This window comes from Trachypithecus francoisi, unplaced genomic scaffold, assembly GCF_009764315.1.
Source record: "Trachypithecus francoisi isolate TF-2019V2 unplaced genomic scaffold, Tfra_2.0 Lachesis_group19, whole genome shotgun sequence".
NCBI classification, from domain to species: Eukaryota; Metazoa; Chordata; class Mammalia; order Primates; family Cercopithecidae; genus Trachypithecus; species Trachypithecus francoisi.
In genome coordinates, this window is record NW_022681464.1 from 48907492 (window position 1) to 48928936 (window position 21445).

A 21445-nucleotide genomic window follows, 5' to 3' on the forward strand; every position below is an offset into this window, starting at 1 on the left:
ATGATTTTTTTATTTCATTACTTGCTAATTTTGGACTTTCCTTCCTCTCTTGTGCGGTAGTAGATAACGCAGTCTGTAATACAAATTCTTTCTCAAATCTTACCTCAAATGCTCTCCATGATTTCAAACACTGGTGATTTCTACAACTTTTGTCATTTTAATACAACAGAAATTAATATGCCCCGAAATTGGAAGCTCTGAAAAAGGGAGGAAAGAATGCAGCCAGAGAGTAAGAGTGCCGTCACCTCAAAGAGAACCATGGCAGACTCGGTTATGGTATGCAGCTATAGAGACAGAAACTGTCTTTTGACAAAAGGTTTCCGATTTCTTTAAAAAAAAAAAAAGCTGCAGCTCTTTAATGAAAAAGAGTTTTTTTGGGACTATAATGAGCAGAGCAGGCAAAGAGGAAATTAATTTCTAGGGAAAAAGTCCTGCAGGCATCATTCAGAGAGTGACAACAGATGTGATCCATGACTGAGCGAAGGAGACAGTGTCTGAGACACAGCTGCAGAGGTTTCAGACCAGATACTCCTGAATTGTGAATTGGCCTCACCCCTAACTAAACTCTACCACACCAACATACAAGAGGGAGCCAGTGATTTTCATATATAAACAAAGGTAACACTGGGATATGCCACGCACCTAGAGCAAGAAACTTTCTTGTGAAGATTCTAGTTAAAGTCATACACACACATAATCAACGGGTGTATCAAAACACAAACTTACTTAGACCTTACAAGAAATGGAAACAAAACTTAAGTGATAAGACTAATTTACCAATCTTTAAAGTATGCTTTGACTTTTGAAATTATTTGACACTTTTTAAAGTGAAGCCAAATGTATTCAAAGTCAATGATACTGTTTAAAGTGAAGTCAATATTATATTTAAAGTCAAATACAGTCTCTGTGAATCAGGCTTTCTCTAAACATTAAGATTCTCAGTACTGTACACATCAGTTAAGTATTTGCATGTGTTAATATCTCAACTGGCCCAAACACCCCCAAAATGTTAATTACAGCACTCATATCCAAGGACACACATTAGTAAAAACTGTACCGGTATGGCTACTCATGTTTGTTGTAACTGAATACCCGGTTATTAGCATCATGCATAAGAGACTATAGTTGCCCTTTGGTTTAAAAAACATTTCCAAGTCTTACCTGTGAGATCTGCTTGCCTTGTATGCACTCGCCAGCACACATGTCGTGCTTGGCTGCCCTTACAAACTGGGAAAACAGCTTTCCCCGTCATGATGATGCCGTCTTGTGAAACTTACATGTGATTCAATTGTGAACAACACGGCATTTTGGGTAATGGATGCTATAATTAAAATGTGAGTCCTACAAACCTGTTGTTTTAGTGGGTGTTTTTAGTAACGGCTTTGTTCTACATGAAGGTAAAACCTCCCTAACAAAGGAATTAATGTATTGCTTTAATAGGCTGCACCCTGAGTTAAGTTTTAAAATTTATGAGTTCTCTGCAGCATTGTTCTTTAAACAATGGCATTGTCAAATGCAACCAGTGAGAAGATGAAAGTTCTCCCAGCAGATTAAGTACAAATTATCTGTCCTCCTGTTTCAGCATCATTTGTTCATTCATCAGCCGGCGTCGAGTATTTCTGGTCAGTGTCAATATGCTCTGCATCCTTGCAGCTCACAGATGTCTACGCCTGTCGAATGAACTGCTTTATGTTTCACGCACTGGTGGCCGCAGATGTGTCACTACAGCAACATCATTAATTTCAGATCTTACCGGAAATGTGCACTCCAATCAAACCTAATTATACCACATTGCTTTCTTGTCCACAAGAAGGAAACTATAATGCAATTATTGGGATACTTCATTTTCTATTCTGCCCTGGCAAATGAGAGAACCACTGTGATGGACGCTTCTTATCCAAAAGCTTATTGATGAAGCACAGACCCCATTTACAATCATGCAAAGGACCACCTTCCAATTATGTTAGTAACATAAGGCTCCTGAGACAACAGTTCACTCTCCATCACTTCAGCTGAAACTCAAGGCACTTGGAAGATATCTGCAAACTGCCTTATGCCTCAACATGCTTCCTCTGATACCGAGAACCAGAACGCTTTATAATATCAAACAACCATCCACAGTTACAGAACCTCTGTGCTGTGACTGAGGCCCCCAAGGTGACTGCAAAAGCCTGTCTGACTTCTGATTTACACTTAAGGGCAGACCAAAAGAGCAGAAGTATTTATATGACTAAAATACAGAACACAAAATAGAAAGATCTTAATTATTTAAGTTCCTGGAATAAAACAACCGATTAGCAGTAAATACCAGGGCACTAAAGGTCTCACAAAGGCAAGGGGGGCATGACCAGCTGTTTTCAGATTTGAGAGTGATTTGTATTTCTCTGTTGGTCTGGGTGCCCCTGTTATCTAGAGCTGTGTAACAAACTAGCACAAAATTTTAGTGACTGACGACACATTTCTTTTGCTCAGAAGGGTTAAAGGATTTGCCTAACATCACACACAGCTGGGGGGCACCAAGACTCAATCCCAGATCTGATTCCAAAGCCCTTTCCACTTGAGGATATGAAGTACATAGGAAACTAGATAGGAAACTACAGGCACAACTCAGAGACAGTGGAAGGGCTTGGTTCCAGACCTGGGCAATCAAGTGAATACCACAACAAAGTGAGCCACATGAATTTTTGCGTTTCCCAGTTCATAGAAAAGTGATGTTTACACTATAGTAAGTCTATTACGTGTGCAACTAGTAGTATGTCTAAAAAACAATGTACATACCGTAATTTAAAAATATTTTAAAAACGTGTTAACAATCATCTGAGTCTTCAGCAATTTTCAATCTTTTTGCTGGTAGAGGGTCTTGTCTTAATGTTGACGGCTGTTGACTGATCAGGGTGGTGGTTGCTGAAGTTTGGACTGGCTGTGGCAATTCCTCAAATAAGACAACAATGAAATTTGCCACATGAACAGACTCTTCTTTTCACGGAAGATTTCTGCGCAGCATGCAATGTTGTTGGATAGCACCGTACTCACAGAACTTCATTTGAAACTGAAGTTGATGCTCTCAGACCCTGCCAGTGCTTTATCAGCTTAGCTTACGGAATTTTCTAAATCCTTGGATTTTAAAGTCACTTTAACAACCTTCACAGCATCTTCTCCAGGGGCAGATTCCATTTCAAGAAACTACTTTCTTTGCTCATCCGTAAGAAGCAACTCCTCATCTGTTCGAGTTTCATCCTGAGGTTGCCACAATTCAGTCATCTTCAGGCTCCACTCCTAATTCTCTCGCTATTTCCACCACACCTGCAGCTCTTTCCTCTGTGGAGGTCTTGAAACCTTCCAATAGCCATCCGTGAGGGTTGGTTGGAATCAATTTCTTCCAAACCTGTATGAATGTTGACCTCCTCCCACGAACTACATATGTTCTTAATGGCATCTGGAATCGTGAACCCTTTCCAGAAAGTTTTCCATTTGATTTGGCCAGATCCATCAGTAGACCCATTAGTAGAGACAGAGTTTCACCATGTTGGTGAGGCTGGTCTCAGTGACCCACCTGCCTCAGCCTCCCAAAGTGCTGGGATTACTGGTGTGAGCCACTGCACCTGGCCCCAGATTTTTTTAAAAACTACTCTAATGGTTTTAGGATAGCTAAAACTGTTTCTTCTGAGTCATTTTTAACAGCTTACATTTTTTTCTGAGAATTTTTCTATTATTCAGCTTTTTAGATTTACTGATTGTAAAATATTGTCATTCTCCTAAAATTTTTTAAAAATATCAGATATATCTGTATCTATGTCCCTCTTCTCTTTTGTAATATGTATTCATGCCTTCTCTTACCGTTTTTTTTTTTTTTGGGAGATGGAGTTTCACTCTTGTTGCCCAGGCTGGCATGCAATGGCGCAATCTCACCTCACCGGGATCTCCGCCTCCCAAGTTCAAGTAATTCTCCTGCCTCAGCCTCCCAAGTAGCTGAGACTACAGGCACGCGCCACCACACCCTGCTAACTTTAGTAGAGATGGGGTTTCTCCATGTTGGTCAGGCTGGTCTTGAACTCCTGACCTCAGGTGATCGACCCACCTCAGCCTCCCAAAGTGCTGGGATTACAGGTGTGAGTCACTGCACCCAGCCCACTTTCTCTTACTTTTCAAAGATCAGAATTTTGAAAGTGTGTTTATTTTGCTGTCTTTTCAAAAGACTGACAGGCCATATTAATCCTTGATGGTTTTATCAAGTCACCGCTTTCTGTTGGTATCTTCTTTCCTTGTATTTTCCTTGAATTTATTTTACTATTCTTAAGTTGGCTATTTAGATAACTTTTAGGCTTGTTTTTCTATTTAAAAAAATGAAGGAAACTTCCTATAAAACCTTGATTTTGTACATTCTATGGGTTTTGATATAAAGTGATTATATTATTATTTAGTTCTACGCATTTTTAATCTGTATTATTTTTGGATCTATGCTATTTAAAAGTATGTACTTCAATTTCTAAAAATGAGAGATTTAAAAACTTATTTCTTTGTTATTAACTTCTAACTCTTACCTCTTTTTACTGTGATCAGAAATATCCATTCTTTGACATTTACTGAAATTTGACCCATGGCCTAGTATGTATCAAATTTTCGTAACTTTCTCATACATGTCTGATAAGCACATGTGTTCTCTAGTTGTTAAATAATTCTGTGTATGTCCATAAGATCTAAAACTGACAATTATGCTATTCAAATCTTCTGAACTGCCTGCTTGGCTAACCAATAAACAAAAGAGATGTAAACATTTCTTCCTGTGGTTGACAGCAAATAATCAATTTCTCCCTGTATTAATTCTTGTTTTATATATTGAAGCTATTTTATTAAGTACACAAACATTTTGAATTGAACCTTTTATGTAGTGACCCTCTTTCTTAAATAATGTTTTTCATTTTAAGGTTTATTTTGCTTAATATTAACCAAGGTAGATATACCAGCTTCCTTCTGATTCATATTGGTCTACATGCTTTTTATAATGTTTGCTTTTATTTACAGCTTCATCCTTTATTTTCCTCTAAATATTAAATGGTTTAATCTTTTATGGCTTTTATCTTTATATAAATAAACCTTATTAAATTTTTTCTTGTGTTTCTCTTAGTTCTTGAATATTCTATTTTGAAAGCCATCCAGCGGAGCAAGATGGCCGAATAGGAACAGCTCCAGTCTCCAACTCCCAGCGCGAGCGACACAGAAGACCGGTGATTTCTGCATTTTCAACTGAGGTACTGGGGTCACCTCACTGGGGAGTGCCGGACAATCGGTGCTGGTCAGCTGCTGCAGCCCGACCAGCGAGAGCTGAAGCAGGGCGAGGCATTGCCTCACCTGGGAAGCGCAAGGCGGAAGGGAATCCCTTTTCCTAGCCAGGCGAACTGAGACACACAACACCTGGAAAATCGGGTAATTCCCACCCCAATACTGCGCTTTAAGCAAATGGGCACACCAGGAGATTATACCCACACCTGGCCGGGAGGGTCCCACGGCCACGGAGCCTCCCTCATTGCTAGCACAGCAGTCTGTGATCTAACCGCAAGGCATCAGCGAGGCCGGGGGAGGGGCGCCCGCCATTGCTGAGGCTTAAGTAGGTAAACAAAGCCGCTGGGAAGCTTGAACTGGGTGGAGCTCACAGCAGCTCAAGGAAACCTGCCTATCTCTGTAGACTCCACCTCTGGGGACAGGGCACAGCTAAAAAACAACAGGGGAAGCCGCAGAGGCCTGTGCAGACCCGAACGACTCTGTCTGACAGCTTTGAAGAGAGCAGTGGATCTCCCAACACGGAGGTTGAGATCTGAGAACGGACAGACTGCCTCCTCAAGTGGGTCCCTGACCCCTGAGTAGCCTAACTGGGAGACATCCCCCACTAGAGGCAGTCTGACACCCCACACCTCACAGGGTGGAGTACACCCCTGAGAGGAAGCTTCCAAAGGAAGAATCAGACAGGTACACTCGCTGTTCAGCAATATTCTATCTTCTGCAACCTCTGCTGCTGATACCCAGGCAAACAGGGTCTGGAGTGGACCTCAAGCAATCTCCAACAGACCTACAGCTGAGGGTCCTGACTATTAGAAGGAAAACTACCAAACAGGAAGAACACCTATACCAAAACCCCATCAGTACGTCACCATCATCAAAGACCAGAGGCAGATAAAACCACAAAGATGGGGAAGAAGCAGGGCAGAAAAGCTGGAAATTCAAAAAACAAGAGCGCATCTCCCCCTGCAAAGGAGCGCATCTCATCGCCAGCAACGGATCAAAGCTGGTCAGAGAATGACTTTGACGAGATGAGAGAAGAAGGCTTCAGTCCATCAAACTTCTCAGAGCTAAAGGAGGAATTACGTACCCAGCGCAAAGAAACTAAAAATCTTGAAAAAAGAGTGCAAGAATTGATAGCTAGAATAATTAATGCAGAGAAGGTCATAAATGAAATGACAGAGATGAAAACCATGACACGAGAAATACGTGACAAATCCACAAGCTTCAGTAACCGACTTGATCAACTAGAAGAAAGAGTATCAGCGATTGAGGATCAAATGAATGAAATGAAGCGAGAAGAGAAACCAAAAGAAAAAAGAAGAAAAAGAAATGAACAAAGCCTGCAAGAAGTATGGGATTATGTAAAAAGACCAATCAGACTACGTCTGATTGGGGTGCCTGAAAGTGAGGGGGAAAATGGAACCAAGTTGGAAAACACTCTTCAGGACATCATCCAGGAGAACTTCCCCAACCTAGTAGGGCAGGCCAACATTCACATTCAGGAAATACAGAGAACACCACAAAGATACTCCTCGAGAAGAGCAACTCCAAGACACATAATTGTCAGATTCACCAAAGTTGAAATGAAGGAAAAAATGTTAAGGGCAGCCAGAGAGAAAGGTCGGGTTACCCACAAAGGGAAGCCCATCAGACTAACAGCAGATCTCTCGGCAGAAACTCTACAAGCCAGAAGAGAGTGGGGGCCAATATTCAACATTCTTAAAGAAAAGAATTTTAAACCCAGAATTTCATATCCAGCCAAACTAAGTTTCATCAGTGAAGGAGAAAGAAAATCCTTTACAGATAAGCAAATGCTTAGAGATTTTGTCACCACCAGGCCTGCCCTACAAGAGACCCTGAAGGAAGCCCTAAACATGGAAAGGAACAACCGGTACCAGCCACTGCAAAAACATGCCAAAATGTAAAGACCATCGAGGCTAGGAAGAAACTGCATCAACTAACGAGCAAAATAACCAGTTAATATCATAATGACAGGATCAAGTTCACACATAACAGTATTGACCTTAAATGTTAATGGACTAAATGCTCCAATTAAAAGACACAGACTGGCAAACTGGATAAAGAGTCAAGACCCATCAGTCTGCTGTATTCAGGAGACCCATCTCACATGCAGAGACATACATAGGCTCAAAATAAAGGGATGGAGGAAGATCTACCAAGCAAATGGAGAACAAAAAAAAGCAGGGGTTGCAATCCTAGTCTCTGATAAAACAGACTTTAAACCATCAAAGATCAAAAGAGACAAAGAAGGCCATTACATAATGGTAAAGGGATCAATTCAACAGGAAGAGCTAACTATCCTAAATATATATGCACCCAATACAGGAGCACCCAATTCATAAAGCAAGTCCTTAGAGACTTACAAAGAGACTTAGACTCCCATACAATAATAATGGGAGACTTCAACACTCCACTGTCAACATTAGACAGATCAACGAGACAGAAAGTTAACAAGGATATCCAGGAATTGAACTCATCTCTGCACCAAGTGGACCTAATAGACATCTATAGAATTCTCCACCGCAAATCAACTGAATATACATTCTTCTCAGCACCACATCGCACTTATTCCAAAATTGACCACATAATTGGAAGTAAAGCACTCCTCAGCAAATGTACAAGAACAGAAATTATAACAAACTGTCTCTCAGACCACAGTGCAATCAAACTAGAACTCAGGACTAAGAAACTCAATCAAAACCGCTCAACTACATGGAAACTGAACAACCTGCTCCTGAATGAATACTGGGTACATAACGAAATGAAGGCAGAAATAAAGATGTTCTTTGAAACCAATGAGAACAAAGATACAACATACCAGAATCTCTGGGACACATTTAAAGCAGTGTGTAGAGGGAAATTTATAGCACTAAATGCCCACAAGAGAAAGCTGGAAAGATCTAAAATTGACACTCTAACATCACAATTAAAAGAACTGGAGAAGCAAGAGCAAACACATTCAAAAGCTAGCAGAAGGCAAGAAATAACTAAGATCAGAGCAGAACTGAAGGAGATAGAGACACAAAAAACCCTCCAAAAAATCAATGAATCCAGGAGTTGGTTTTTTGAAAACATCAACAAAATTGACAGACCGCTAGCAAGACTAATAAAGAAGAAAAGAGAGAAGAATCAAATAGACGCAATAAAAAATGATAAAGGGGATATCACCACGGACCCCACAGAAATACAAACTACCATCAGAGAATACTATAAACACCTCTACGCAAATCAACTAGAAAATCTAGAAGAAATGGATAATTTCCTGGACACTTACACTCTCCCAAGACTAACCAGGAAGAAGTTGAATCCCTGAATAGACCAATAGCAGGCTCTGAAATTGAGGCAATAATTAATAGCCTACCCACCAAAAAAAGTCCAGGACCAGATGGATTCACAGCTGAATTCTACCAGAGGTACAAAGAGGAGCTGGTACCATTCCTTCTGAAACTATTCCAATCAATAGAAAAAGAGGGAATCCTCCCTAACTCATTCTATGAGGCCAACATCATCCTGATACCAAAGCCTGGCAGAGACACAACAAAAAAAGAAAATTTTAGACCAATATCCCTGATGAACATCGATGCAAAAATCCTCAATAAAATACTGGCAAACCGGATTCAGCAGCACATCAAAAAGCTTATCCACCATGATCAAGTGGGCTTCATCCCTGGGATGCAAGGCTGGTTCAACATTTGCAAATCAATAAACGTAATCCAGCATATAAACAGAACCAAAGACAAGAACCACATGATTATCTCAATAGATGAAGAAAAGGCTTTTGACAAAATTCAACAGCCCTTCATGCTAAAAACGCTCAATAAATTCGGTATTGATGGAACGTACCTCAAAATAATAAGAGCTATTTATGACAAACCCACAGCTAATATCATACTGAATGGGCAAAAACTGGAAAAATTCCCTTTGAAAACCGGCACAAGACAGGGATGCCCTCTTTCACCACTCCTATTCAACATAGTGTTGGAAGTTCTGGCTAGGGCAATCAGGGAAGAGAAAGAAATCAAGGGTATCCAGTTAGGAAAAGAAGAAGTCAAACTGTCCCTGTTTGCAGATGACATGATTGTATATTTAGAAAACCCCATTGTCTCAGCCCAAAATCTCCTTAAGCTGATAAGCAACTTCAGCAAAGTCTCAGGATACAAAATTAATGTGCAAAAATCACAAGCATTCTTATACACCAGTAACAGACAAACAGAGAGCCAAATCATGAATGAACTTCCATTCACAACTGCTTCAAAGACAATAAAATACCTAGGAATCCAACTTACAAGGGATGTAAAGGACCTCTTCAAGGAGAACTACAAACCACTGCTCAGTGAAATAAAAGAGGACACTAACAAATGGAAGAACATACCATGCTCATGGATAGGAAGAATCAATATCGTGAAAATGGCCATACTGCCCAAGGTTATTTATAGATTCAATGCCATCCCCATCAAGCTACCAATGACTTTCTTCACAGAATTGGAAAAAACGGCTTTAAAGTTCATATGGAACCAAAAAAGAGCCCGCATTGCCAAGACAATCCTAAGTCAAAAGAACAAAGCTGGAGGCATCACGCTACCTGACTTCAAACTATACTATAAGGCTACAGTAACCAAAACAGCATGGTACTGGTACCACAACAGAGATATAGACCAATGCAACAGAACAGAGTCCTCAGAAATAATACCACACATCTACAGCCATCTGATTTTTGACAAACCTGAGAGAAACAAGAAATGGGGAAAGGACTCCCTATTTAATAAATGGTGCTGGGAAAATTGGCTAGTCATAAGTAGAAAGCTGAAACTGGATCCTTCCTTACTCCTTATATGAAAATTAATTCAAGATGGATTAGAGACTTAAATGTTAGACCTAATACCATAAAAACCCTAGAAGAAAACCTAGGTAGTACCATTCAGGACATAGGCATGGGCAAGGACTTCATGTCTAAAACACCAAAAGCAACGGCAGCAAAAGCCAAAATTGACAAATGGGATCTAATTAAACTAAGGAGCTTCTGCACAGCAAAAGAAACTACCATCAGAGTGAACAGGCAACCTACAGAATGGGAGAAAATTTTTGCAATCTACTCATCTGACAAAGGGCTAACATCCAGAATCTACAAAGAACTCAAACAAATTTACAAGAAAAAAATAAACAACCCCATCAAAAAGTGGGCAAAGGATATGAACAGACATTTCTCAAAAGAAGACATTCATACAGCCAACAGACACATGAAAAAATGCTCATCATCACTGGCCATCAGAGAAATGCAAATCAAAACCACATTGAGATACCATCTCACACCAGTTAGAATGGCAATCATTAAAAAGTCAGGAAACAACAGGTGCTGGAGAGGATGTGGAGAAATAGGAACACTTTTACACTGTTGGTGGGATTGTAAACTAGTTCAACCATTATGGAAAACAGTATGGCGATTCCTCAAGGATCTAGATCTAGATGTACCATATGACCCAGCCATCCCACTACTGGGTATATACCCAAAGGATTATAAATCATGGTGCTATAAAGACACATGCACACGTATGTTTATTGCGGCACTATTCACAATAGCAAAGACTTGGAATCAACCCAAATGTCCATCTGTGACAGACTGGATTAAGAAAATGTGGCACATATACACCATGGAATATTATGTAGCCATAAAAAAGGATGAGTTTGCGTCCTCTGTAGGGACATGGATGCAGCTGGAAACCATCATTCTTAGCAAACTATCACAAGAACAGAAAACCAAACACCGCCTGTTCTCACTCATAGGTGGGAACTGAACAATGACATCACTTGGACTCGGGAAGGGGAACATCACACATCGGGGGCTATCATGGGGAGGGGGGAGGGGGGAGGGATTGCATTGGGAGTTATACCTGATATAAATGACGAATTGATGGGTGCTGACGAGTTGATGGGTACAGCACACCAACATGGCACAAGTATACATATGTAACAAACCTGCACGTTATACACATGTACCCTAGAACTTAAAGTATAATAAAAAAAAATTAAAAAAAAAAAAAAAAGAAAGCCATCCACGTTTCTGTCAATATTTATACTCCATTGTCACTGCTATTTAGTATTCAACTGTAAGAACATTCCACAATTTATTGGTCCATTCTACTTCTGATAAACTTTTTTGTGTTATATCTAGACAGTTGCTTGCTTTTGTTAACCATTATAATGCTATGAATACTCTTACATGTCTTCTGGTGTAGATGTGCAAACATTTATTTAGGGAACAGAAGCAGGAGCAAAACTGCTGGATAGCAGAACACGTGCATATTCAGTTTGACTGATAATGCCAAAATGTGTTTTACCAAGTGATGCGCTTACCTAAGTTCCCACCAACAGTGAACAGGAGTTTCTGATTCCTCCTAGGCTTGCAAACACGTCAGATCTCTCAATGTGAGAAGAAATGATATCTTTATTACGCTAAGATATTCTATTCATGAAGACAATATGCTTACCTATTTCGGTCTTAAGGGCTTTCAAATTTTAAAAACTTACATCCATTTAGGTCTTATGCATTTTTGTTTACATTTATTTTTAATGATTTTATGCTTTTTGTTGTTCTTCTAACTGGTGTTTTGGTATTAAATATCCTCATTGTTGCTGGTGCACAGAAGTGCCGCTGAATTTGGATATTAAGCTCATAGATATGAATAAATTCTCTTAAAATTTTTCTTGAAGTTTCTTTTGCTTTTTCTTTCTTTCTTTATTTTTTTTTTTTGAGACAGAGTCTCGCTCTGTCACCCAGTCTAGAGTGCAGTGGCCGGATCTCAGCTCACTGCAAGCTCCGCCTCCCGGGTTTACGCCATTCTCCTGCCTCAGCCTCCAGAGTGGCTGGGACTACAGGCGCCCGCCACCTCCCCTGGCTAGTTTTTTGTATTTTTTAGTAGAGACGGGTTTCACCGTGTTAGCCAGGATGGTCTCGATCTCCTGACCTCGTGATCCGCCCGTCTCGGCCTCCCAAAGTGCTGGGATCACAGGCGTGAGCCACCGCGCCCGGCCTTCTTTTGCTTTTTCTATGAATTTGTTTTATTTGGGAACAGTATTGTTGCTCATATTTTGCTACTTCAGTTTCATGCTGGTGATCTTCATTTCTGATTATATTTATCAATAAAGACTAAACTATCTCTAAAGCAAGCTGGGGCGGGTTTCTTCTGCAGTCCCATAGACCTGTTCCTCCAAAGGGCCGGCTTCCGAATCAAGGGGCTATCTGTGAACTCTGTGTAAGGGGCAGGGCACATGCAGCAGTGAGTGCTTCTCCCCGAAAGCCTCCCCACATTGCGAAAGCAGCCCTAACAGGTGGCGTATGGGCAGATGCTGGTGGCCACCTGCTCTCACAGGCACCACTCACGGTGGCCTGATGGCTTCCCGTGCTGCCCCACACACCTGTCAGCTCAGGTCTGGGGCTCGTCCACCCCTCGTTTCTGTGGGACATTTCTCCCACCCATGTGGGGGCCCCTCAGCAGCCACTGGCAACTTCGGTCTGCTTTGCTCTGCTATCACCTGCAAACTGATTCCAACTGTTTTCCAGAAATAACTCCATTTCTGGATCCTCTAATATTTTTACTCCTGCTTGTTTTCTGTGTATTACCATGGATTTATTTATTCTTTAAACATTTTTCTGTAGGCTTCATGAAGTTGGGAAGGGAAAATCTTAACATTCTTTCTCAGTCTACCTTTTTGAACCAAAAGCCCCTCAAACTGCTCTCTTGAGTCACTGGGATTCATAAGCATTGCTCTCTTGGCCAAGTTCCTCAACCTCTCACAAGACAAAGTCTAATGGAACTCAAACACAGATCTAACAACTGCACTTTCAATTACACTAAACTTACAAATTCACCATGAGAGCTGACACGAAGAATATTGAGTTTCTACTTTTGAGACAACAGTATGACTTTCAAAACAGGGACTCCTCACCTTATGATGGGGCTGCATCCAAGAGACCCATCCTCAGTAGAAAATGCATTTAATGCATCTCACCTTCCCAATACCATGGCCTAGCCCTGTCTACCTTAACTGTGTCAGAACCCTTATGTTAGCTGACAGTTGGGCAAAATCAGCTAACACAAAGCCTGTTTTATAATAAAGTGCTGAATAGCTCATGTAATTTCCTGAATACCGTATTGAAAGTGAAAAAAAGAATGGCTGCACGGATAGTGGAAGTACAGTTCTGAGTGAACGCTATCGCACCACCATCAGGCTGATAGTGGAAGTACAGTTCTGAGTGAACGCTATCGCACCACCATCAGGCTGATAGTGGAAGTACAGTTCTGAGTGAATGCTATCGCACCACCATCAGGCTGATAGTGGAAGTACAGTTCTGAGTGAATGCTATCGCACCACCATCAATCAAGCTGAGCGACTGTGGGGTTGGGGACCATCTGTGAGCCCTTTCCATTCATTCCTCAGGTTCCTGCCTCTGTGTCTTCTATACATGCAGCCGCCGTGAATGGAGGTTTATTCTTCAATCTCTTCAGTCTATTCTCCACTATGTATTAGCGACCTATTTTGTTATTTTAATCTGTAACCTGCCACTTTTGCTATATCTGCAAATATTTGTTTCTTCCTTTAGTCTTATATCTTATTTCTATTTGTCTTCCTGCAATGGCTAGAGCTTCCATTATGAATTTTAAATAACAACTTGTTTGCAGATTTCTCTGTCCTCTTGCTGACTACAGTGAGGATTTTTCTACTATTTAATAATTTAAAACTATGTTGAATTTCGTTTGCAACATATTTTGTTTATTATGCTATATAAGTATTCTTTTATTTTTAGTTCACTAAGAATTACTTGGAATTTAAATTATAAATCAACACACCAAGGAGGAATGTCGGCCGTCAGATGTGGCTCTCCTTACAGTACCAGATTCCAAGTGCTTGTCTTTAATCTGTTACGGATTGGTAAGAGTTCTTTGATGAAAAAAAGGAGAAAATTAAGTAAGGACAAACAGAATTTTGGTCCTAGAGCTTTAGAGTGGGATAAATAGTCTGTAGTAAAGCTTTTTAGGAGAATGTGAGTACTAAATACCAAATTAACATATCTGTTATTTTCTTCTAATAGCTCACAAGTATCATTCTATAATAAACAAACATGGAATTTTTGCTCTTAATAAGCCACTAGGGAGGTGTTACAAGGCAGTTTTAAAAAAATGTAAGATTGTAGAAAATTAAAAACACAGAAATACGTTACTTAAAGCTCTAAGAACTTAACGTTTTGATAATTCTTATGATACTGTGTACACGAGAAGATGATTAAGCTGTGTGACAGTTTTCAAGAGGCTGAAAAATTCTAAATATGGATTCAATGATCTGTTCCAACACATACACATATACACACACATAAACATATATGTATATGCTATGCTATTTTTTATTAAATGTCATTTCATCCATTCAAAGGTGAACACAGACCATGAACAGTACCTGTTTTGTCTGTCAGTAAATACACCAGGCGCCCAAGTTCCTCTGGGATAGTGCTGGTCCGAACGACTGTGCCAGGGATGTTCTCATCTTTCATCATCATCCATCCATACACCGCTTTGCCCATGTCCAAGTTCACACGCAAACTGCCAAATAAAACCCATTGCAGTGGTTACTGTGATCCAGACCCATGTCCCAGTTCACACCCAAACTGCCAGATAAAACCCACTGCAGTGGTTAGCGTGATCCAGACCCAGGCCACACATTCAGGCTCATGGTTCCATATACACGTATTTTTAAATATGCATTATCTTTCATTTTATACGGAAATATCTAATATTGGATTTTAGACTTTAAAATAAATGAATTTACTGACACTTAAGTCAACAAACATGTTTACACCCAACATAATATTTGTAGATGACAGAAAAACAGGTAACTCCTATTCTGTCCTTCAAGACAGTCTGTAATACCAGATGGGACAGAAAAATAGACTGTTGTGAGTGTGCCCACGTACATCCGCAAGGGACAACCACCAAAGGCTTACAGGACAGGGCACACACACGGAGTGAAGGGAGCAGGCGGGGTCCTCCTGCAAATCAACATGGGAAATGGGCCTTAAGGTTTATCCACTTGTTTTACAATGACCAATGGGATATTTCCCGGGTTTCAGGTGCTAAACTGGAAAACAAAACAAATGGGATATGATATGACAAATAAAACGGTATCTGCTAACTATGCATGGGACTTCTTAGTTATTTTTAAAATTTCATAATTTAAGTCTGAGTAGTAAGACTGCAATCAAAGCACATATGACGAGTCATCTGATTGGGGACAATTCTGCAGAACCTTGCCGGGAGGCACTGGAGTGGAGCAGAAGGCTGGAACCCTGCAGACCTGGAACCCTACAAAGCGGCCATGTCAGAACATGCGTTCAGATCACATCACTTTAGGGGTAGATTCTGCTCATGTGGCAGGTGGCAGTGCAGTTCTTCCCATACAGCAACTCAAAGATGTTCACATTAGTCTAATTTAATCCTGTCAAGAAAGCAGACAGGATGTACTTACACCACAGAGCGAAACTGCTAAATATTCAAACAATGTTGACCCAGCAAAATGGCAATTCACATAGTTCAACTATTAAAAGTACACACTCAAAAAACAGTCTTTAGGAATCACAGTCAATGAAGGAAGTCGGTATGTAAGTTAAAGAACATTAAATAATCATACTTTGACTTATCTGTCCATAGAGTTCACATCTTAAAAATTCTATGTACTAGTCAGAAGGTAAGCCTTTGACAACGACACAGCTTTTTAAACCAGCACCTCATCATCTTTCGCTATCTAAAATCCAAACTAATCAAAGACACAAGCACTAAGTGAAGACGACTCAAAGCTCCCCTGCAGGATGGCACTCAAGGCAGGACACAGCGCCCACTTGGCCTCTTGTTGCAGGAGGCTGCAGCTTCCTGGCAAGGAGGGCTGGCTGGCCATGCTGACGCCTGCAAATTACCCACCTGTATGCCTCCAGTGCCTCCTACTAACAAACGGGCTAGAGACAAAACCTTTCTTTATCAGCTGTGCTGAAGACTATGTGAACTGCTGCCTGTCCAATGTTGAGAGGAGTGTTTGACAGGCAGAAAAGGCTCAGGAAATGCTAAGGACATTCCTGCAAATGGTTACTAAATAGCAGGGCTGCTCCACGTGAGTTCAGGATGAGTGCCAGGCTTGAAGAAGGAAAAGAAAACACACATTTACATGAACTCCTCTTGGATTTGGGCTTTGGAGAAAGATTCTCTGTGAATCAGAAAAAGAAAGTGGAAGTCATGGGCCACTTAGTTAAAATGTTAGCAATACTTAGGAGGGAAGGAGGCAGGCAAGGGGCAAGGTGGCCAGGAAATGACTGCCTTCCTGTACAGAACAGAAAAGGGCTTGAAAAGGGGATCTGACTTCCTATTAAGCTTTTCATGGCTCTGATTCTTTGGCTCGGATATCTGCACTTTGGAAAACACGGCTCTCTATCTGTGTGCTGTGTTCTTTCAGATTTGTGTCACACTGTTTTGAAGAGTGTTAGCCTGCCTCAGCTACTATAATGCAAATGGGTTTCTGCTGTTAGTTGGGAATTTCTGAAGAGCTTGCAGTTGGCCACTGGGCTCAGGGCGGTGGAAGCCAAAGGACCGGGATGACTCTTCTGGGCGCTGCTCCTCAATCACGAGGGGCCTCTGGCTCATGAAACCATTTCCATGGTTACAAACTTATGCGGAGCTGTTGCATCACGGAATATTAAATTATTTCATGGAATATAATAATTACCGCTGAAATATGGTAAGTTGAATACAAGCGCTCTTGGAAGATTATATAAAGCAGGAGCTACTCATGAAAAGGTGAGAGATCATCTTCAGGATGAAAAAAGTAAGTAGAACCACTGCAGAATGCAAGTTGACAGCTTACTAGCAAAAGATCACTGAGCAAACTATACCCGACTTCAACTGAGACAATACATAGAGAGTATGTAATACCACATACAGCACATATAATACCACACAGGTTGCATATACCACCACACAGGACGCATCTAATACCACACAGGGAGTATGTAATACCACATAGAGCACATATATATAAATACCACACGGGTTCCACATAACACCACACAGGACGCGTCTAATACCACACAGGCAGTACTAATACTAATAGGATGCATATACTACCACATAGGGCACATATACTATACCACACGGGGTATTTACTACCACGTAAGGAGTATGTAATAACACATAGGGAGCATCTAATACTACACACAGAGTAGACAGCTTATATGCATGTGATTCACATATATTTTGATTGTTAATACAGCAATCTGTTCTTCAATGTTAAAAATCTCCACGATGCTCCGATTTCAAACACTAAGTTGGCAGAGTATAACTATCACTGCTGAATTCTATGTAATTTTTAGTAATGTTCTAATTTTACAGAATTTTAAAACCTATTCGGCTGTAAAGTACTATACTGTAACATAATTTGTCACTCCCTCAATATATATTAAACCTAGTATTTTGAGAAGAATTATAGAAATGGATTATAAAGTAATAAATACTAGCTATATTTTAAGCTCATTTTATTGCTAATTTAGCAACTGTGAAATTGTTACGAAGAGACCTAATCCAGGTAAGTGGAAAAGGTATCTGTCATTTCAGACAGTTACCTGAAACAAAAGGCAATCATGACTTTTATGCAATATGAAAAATGAAATAAATGATCTTAAACAAATACTGTGTTCAGCAATGTTAGGAGTAGGAAGATAACGAACCTGTTTCATGCTACAGGAAGAAAGCATTCGTAAATCTCGGAATGTCAGCTCTCTTAATGACAGCTCCCTGTGATTCCAACAGTTCCTTCCGCTCCACAGCTACAAAAGTGTCTGAGGAGGTAACCTGGACTCTGAACAAATTTGAAGTGCATTTTCCTAAAATATACCATGCCATCTTATTTAGGCACCACGATGTTTGCTATATTTAAGCTCCAATTTGTTTTAATTAAACCTGCAGCATTTATCACTACCAGGTGAACCCAGTCCCACAACTTGTCTGAGAATCGCCCGAGATTCCCCGCAGGGAATGTATCTACCTGAAATAATTCACATGCGTTCCTCTGCCAGACTTATTTTTGGATTCTAATCTGAGCAAAATGAAACAGAAGTCATTTACGTCAGAATTTTTATCAAAAGAAATTAAAATCTTTTCCTATAAATCATAAAGCTGAAAGGACACAGAGGCCATTTGATCTGAATTTTCCCCAACATTTGTCACTCTGTGAAATCTTTAATTTTTTCATGACACATCAGGGAGGCAGGGGCTGGCATCCAAATATTCTCCCTGGGTGAATCCAGCCAGTGCGATCCACGGTGGACACAAGACTCAAGATGTCTAGGCCTAGTTTACACCTCTCTCTGGGCTTCCGATTGATACATGTTCTATTTCCTGTGTCTTAGATTCATCACAAACACCCTGAAATGAATAGATATACAATGGTGTTAACATTCCCACTTCCTCTCCTTACATGCCAAACAAAATAAAACACGCACATGTACTCTTCCTCAGTGTGGAAAGTTTCTCCATCATAACGACTGGCACGGCCACCTGCCACTGCAACCAGACACTAGGAGTAATCCAGTTCCCTTTTCCTTCCAGTGCCTGCATCCAGGTAATCAAGAACCCCTGCCAGTCCAACCTCCTAAGTTCCACAGCCACTGGCCTTCAGTGCTCCGTAGGGAGGAAGCAGGTAACTGTGTTTTACCTGTATTGATTCCTAATTTTCAAACCGTCTTAGACCAATAACAGACGTGATCTTTCTGAGCCTCAGTAACACCATCTGTCGAGTGCCATGGTCATTGTGTGGATTAGGAAGGATACATAAAAGGAGGTGACTGAGAGTTACAGTGGAGCAGGTAATCAATGAGAGGAAATGATCACTGGTCTGAAGAGTTAGAGGGTTTAAGGCAAATGAGAAGCCTGAGCTACAGTGGAGAGAGCTCAGGGAGAGGAGTGAGGAGCGTATCTGTGCTGTGTTCAGTGGTGGGAGCTCAGGGAGAGGAGCGTATCTGTGCAGCATTCAGGGAAGGCTTTGGAGTGCAGATGTGCACCAGGCACATCACATGTATGTGCATACGGTGCATCAGGCATGCACAGACACATGGCTTACACATGTTGTGTTGCTGGAACAAAGGCAGAGGTACACCCTAAACATGGAAGCATGCTATTTGATCTGCATCCATTGCACAAGATGTAAGGATAAACAAATGTAGTCTTCGGTCCTAAGACACAGAAAATACAGCAAAGTATTACAGAAAGTCATTTAAATTGGTGTAAGCAAAATTCTAAATCCCATTGGAATGTTTCTGAGTGGGTGTGGGAGGACTGAAGATTTGCAGTCAAGTGGTGTTCTAGGAAGAGTGAACTGAGCACCAGCTTTGAAGATGAGTTGAATCAAAGAAAGACCAGAGGCAAGTGGCAAGCAAAAGACATTCCCAGCTGCACATGCAGCTCACAGGGGCCGGTCTTCAGTGCAGCCAACTCCCAGCCTTCTGCTTAGACTGACAGTAGCCCCTAGGACCAGGTGCTGTGGCAACTGGGAAACAGAGTGCCTCGGGGCTTCCCTCACACTCGGGACTCTTCCGACTTCGTGTGGAAGTCACTGAGAAACACACAGAGGCCTGTGCCTGAACTCCAGGGACAAATGGGCTTTCATTCCCCAGGCAAGCCCAAGGACACTGTTTGAAAAGTATTCTGGTTGGTTGAGAATGAATCAAAATCGGACTTAGGAATGGGGGAAAGGTGAGCACTGAGATTAATGACTCCATGTTGTTAAGCAAACATGGGTACCAACCTGAAAGGATGGCCACCGTTGCTTGTTGAAAATAGGATTTCCATATTAAAAGAAAATAACTATAAAATTAGGGTTCGCAGATACAGATTAAATGATCAAATACTAGGAAGTACAAAGGAGGAAAAAAGAGGAGTTGGAAAAAAGATTAAACTCCTCATTATATTTAAGAGGGGTCACAAGTTATTGTTTGGTTCTCGACTTTGATATTTGAAATCAAAGTTTAAATATGCATTTGATAAAGTCAAGCAGTGGCAAATTTTAAGAGAGTTTTGCAATTTTCACATAATTTAAAAATTTTAAAGTAAAATACATTCTGTATAGCAGTACGAATATATACACAGCACACACACACATGTACACACACACAGTTGCCACATAGAATACATGAATGTGTGCATATAAATATAAATGAACACACAAGAGTGCAGAAGCAAGGCTGAGCACCTATGCCGGGACTGTGAAAGGAAGAAACATTTCTATGAAAGGCTAGCACTTTAGTTTAAAAATAAATAAAATAAATACCGATTTATGCAATTTAAGAGCTACACCTTAAAACAAAATGTCTCCAAAAGGCTAAGAATAAAGGAATGGCAAAGATAAAAGGCAAATCCCCCAAAACTAAGCAGGTTGCAATTGTGTTAAGTACTAATAACAAAGCTAACCAGGCAAAAGGGAGCCAGTGAAAGGCCGCAGGGAGGATAAGCAGGAGCTTTTCAAGGTCAGAAAAGCTTCGTTTTCTATCCAACGGTGACACTAACCTCAGTATAACTATGAAGGCAAGGACGCGCCTCAGGGAAGGCAGGGCCAGCAGGCGCAGGTCAGTGAGCCTGCTTGTGGAGCTGAAGTCAGGCTCCCATTTCCTGAACACATTTCCAGCGACTTGAAATTTTGAATGAAGATGCTCCAAGGCAGAAGCAAGTGTCTTAACACATGAACCTCCATCTCTGTTCCCAAATGAGTCCTGTAATTAGTTTTTCAAATATGACTACCACAAACACCTACCATAACAACAAACACTACCACATAACACAGAGCAAAAGAAGACGCCATAAGCAAGAGCCAGAAGACCAAGATACAACACAAAAAGATTGACAAAGGTATCCAATACTGACATAGATTATAAAACAAATTGATACATAAAAAAAATTTAAGAATGTTTGCGTGGAATAGGCAACTTTAAAAATAAAATAATGTGATAAAGAAACCAACCAGAATTTTTAGAACTAAGAAATATCAATAATTAAAATTAAGAAATTCATTAGTTTAACAGCTGATTACACACAGTCAAAAAATGAATAACTTGTTAGGTCAGTGA

At 40.6% G+C, this 21445-nt stretch overlaps 1 protein-coding gene across 10 annotated transcripts in view; it reads right to left on the reverse strand.

The window, feature by feature from the left end:
* The window catches only part of ATP9B (ATPase phospholipid transporting 9B (putative)), a 295138-nt gene that overhangs the window by 80416 nt on the left and 193277 nt on the right, over nt 1–21445 (reverse strand). For all 10 annotated transcript variants that reach the window (XM_033178485.1, XM_033178489.1, XM_033178484.1 and 7 more), the window contains one exon: nt 14749–14891. In XM_033178485.1, the coding sequence (XP_033034376.1) occupies nt 14749–14891 (143 nt within the window). The remainder of the gene's footprint in view (nt 1–14748; nt 14892–21445) is intronic.